The 3,502-nt window shown below is 38.5% G+C and overlaps 1 protein-coding gene across 1 annotated transcript; it reads left to right on the forward strand.

The window, feature by feature from the left end:
- Positions 1-580: 580 nt before the first annotated feature.
- On the forward strand, positions 581-3,492 carry LOC113464053 (uncharacterized; the record flags this gene model as incomplete). Its single annotated transcript, XM_026811736.1, has 2 exons — positions 581-887; positions 3,408-3,492. Coding segments are annotated over exons 1-2 (377 nt in total), but the record flags the coding sequence as incomplete, so codon positions are not given.
- Positions 3,493-3,502: the final 10 nt, after the last annotated feature.

Raw genomic sequence — 3,502 nt, forward strand, 5'->3', positions numbered from 1 at the left:
ATATTATAGTAATATAGAGAAACCTTTTACTTTTCGTTGTTCTCTGATAGATAGCCATTCCTGACATCACTATGAGAGGTTTACTAAGCGGGCACGTGGGGAATGTTGTAAATATTATAAGGAACCGAAGGTCGGTTTTCTTCCAAGGATACTAAACATATTTTCACTAACGAACTTGTTAGAATGTATTCATATTCACCGCGTACTGTCTTTAGCGTCACCTAGTGACAGATATATTATCGAACGGAGATCACGACTCTTCTGGAACTCTGTTGGTGACTTCCGGTGACATGTGCTGAACAAGTGTGTTGTATGAAATAAAGTATCGTTCTAAATCTCGAAACATCCAGTGTTTAGTTTTCATTTTAACATCGTGTGTTTACGTGTAATCAAGTCCACTACTCTGCAAACCTTGATTTTTAACAGGTTATGGGCCCAGAGGTATAAAAACGAGAGTAAAGTGTGAATTCTTGTTAGCGTAACCTATAACGTGCCGCGTGTTCGTGCTTGATCGATTGATAGAATACTAATCATGACTCATCACATTCAAATTGACAAATTAATGAAAGACAATTATGACACGTGAAAAGAGCAAATGGAGGCAATTCTCACCAAAAACGATCTTTGGTGTTATGTGGATAGATCGAAACCAAAACCTACTGATACGGGAAACAATGCGGAGCAAATTGCTACTTGGAAGAGTTTCGATAAGAAGGCAAAAGCAGATATTGTTCTTTCGTTGAATGCGTCAGAAATATGCCATGTCAAAAACCTCGAAACATCAATGGATGCTTGGAATGCGCTGGAGAGAATATATGCCTCGAAAGGACCGGCAAAGAGAGCGAGACTGTTGAAGAAACTACTTTTTACAAGGCTTACTGACGATGGTAGTATAGCAGATCACTTAAGTTAACTATTTGAAATAGTAGATAAATTGCAACAAATGGATATAGCAATTGCCAATGATTTACTAACCATCATAATTTTGTACAGTATATCTAGAAGTTATGGAGGTTTTAGATGTGCTATAGAGTCTAAAGACACATTACCTGATCCACAGTCATTAAAGGTTAAGATTCTAGAAGAAGCTAAAGCCAGAAAGAGACTGGATGAAGAAGATACCCATAGCGTGTTATATGTGAAACATGGAAGTTCAAGCAAGTCGTGGAATATAAATAAGAAACACAACACAGAAGGAAAGACAGTTAAGCCCCAAAATAATGAGAGCACTGAAGATAAATATAAGCCGTATAAATGTAGATATTGCAAGAAATTCGGTCATAAAGCTAATGATTACTGGAAGAGAAAATCTAATAGGCAATACCAAGCTCATTATTGTGAAGACAGCACCACACCCCTTATGACTGATGGTGATCACCAAGAAGCTTTTGTACTTTCGGACTTAGGAGCTGTGGCTATAAACAAAAATGTGTGGTGTATCGACAGTGGAGCCACGTTTCATATGTGTAATGACAAGTCATTATTTTCAGAAATAAAGTCTGTTAGAGATTAAGAAGTAGGACTAGCCGTCAATATGAGTGCAGAGGTCAAAGGTACTGGAATTGTACATCTCACGCTAGCAAATGGAAATGATGTCAAGCATATAAGATGTGAGAATACACTGTACGTGACTGATTTGAAGTCTAACAATAAATCTAAATAGTAAGTTGCCAATTTGTGAAACCTGTTTAAAAGGCAAACAAACTGCAACTCCGTTTGCTTTGTCAACCAATAGAAGCAAACAACCACTTGAGCTAATACACTCAGATGTTTATGGGCCTATGCGCACTGAATCTATTGGCGGAGCCAAGTACTTTGCCAGCTTTATAGATGACAAGACGAGGTTGACGAAGATATTTCTCTTAAAGTCAAAGGATCAAGTAAAAGATGCTTTTAGACAATATAAAGCTTCCGTTGAAAATGAAGCGGGGAGAAAAATTAAGATTTTAAGGACAGATAACGGACTCACACCGCAACAAAATGGCGTCGCGGAGCGGTTAAACAGGACGCTTGTTGAGATGACTAGGTGCATGCTGATCGAAGCCAACTTACCAAAGCGATTTTGGGCACAAACGATAAACACTGCCATGTATATAAGAAATAGATCACCCACTAAGGCTCTGAAAGATGTCACACCATATGAATCCTGGTTCAAAACGAAGCTGAATGTGTCACATATGAAGGTTTTTGGATGCAAAGCATATGTATTGGATAAAGCACCTAACTGTAATAAGTTATCGTCAAAATCGCAAGCCTGTATATTCCTTGGTTACGCAGAAGACTCTAAAGCGTACAGACTCTGGAATCCTGAATTACGGAAAATAGTCAAAAGTAGAGATGTAAAATTCATCGAAAAAGCCTTGCAAAAAGAGGCTGATGAAAATACTTTGGAGGTGACATTCACAAATAATGACAATAAGTCATTAGAAAATGAAACAGAAGTCGTAATCGACTATAATTGTAATGATGTCAGTGATGATTCGAGAGACGGTGACATTGATCATTTAAACGAAGATGCGAGTCGTAACCCGAACGAACACCAGCAAGCAGATGGTTTCAAGAGAGAACCGGGTAGACCGAGAATCGTTCGTACAGGTAGACGAGGTGCACCAAGGAAACAGTACAATTTAGTACCCATCCAACATTAAGCGAATATGGTCCGTGAAGAAACTCCAACTGTAAAAGAAGCGTTAAATTGTCCAAACTCAAATGATTGGAAAAGTGCAATGAAAAAAGAGTACAATGCGCTTAAGAATGCGGGTGCATGGATAGAAGTTGAAAGGCCAGATAACAAAAATGTCATTGGTTCTAAGAACCAAGTACAATGCAGATGGAACCACCGAGCGTCGAAAAGCACGACTAGTAGCGAAAGCTTTTGCTCAACAACCTGGCATAGACTTCACTGATACATATGCACCAGTTGCTAGAATGGGCACAATAAGATTAGTTATGGCGCTTGCTGTTGAATGGGATTTATCATTATTTCAGCTAGATGTTGAAATGGCTTATATAAACGGTGAACTGGACGAAGAAATCCATATGGAGCAACCTGACGTTTTGCAACAGAATACAGGAAAAGTACTACTATTAAAACAGGCTCTTTATGGCCTGAAGCAGTTTGGAAGACAGTGGTTAGCGAAGCTTGACACCAAACTGAAATCCATAGGACTAAAGCAAATAAATGCAGACAAGTGTCTATATTCAAAAAGAAGCAATGAAAGCATATTGCTCGTTACTGTATATGTAGACAACAAACATGTATTGCAACAAACAGAATTGAAACCTTCAACGAATTGAAGATGGAACTTGATGCTGAATTCCGAATAAAAGACTTGGGATCACTCCGATATTGTTTAGGAATGGAATTTATTCAAGACACTGAAAATAATACTGTTTCTGTTTTTCAGCAGAAGTATATTTCGGACCTTTTACATCGTTCCGGAATGACAGAAGCGAAACCTGCGATCCATCCGTTGGCTATCACACTAGACCGTGTTACAGC

Source organism: Ceratina calcarata, unplaced genomic scaffold (genome assembly GCF_001652005.2).
Source record: "Ceratina calcarata isolate Rehan_Ccalc_2016 unplaced genomic scaffold, ASM165200v1 scaffold1137, whole genome shotgun sequence".
Taxonomy (NCBI): Eukaryota; Metazoa; Arthropoda; class Insecta; order Hymenoptera; family Apidae; genus Ceratina; species Ceratina calcarata.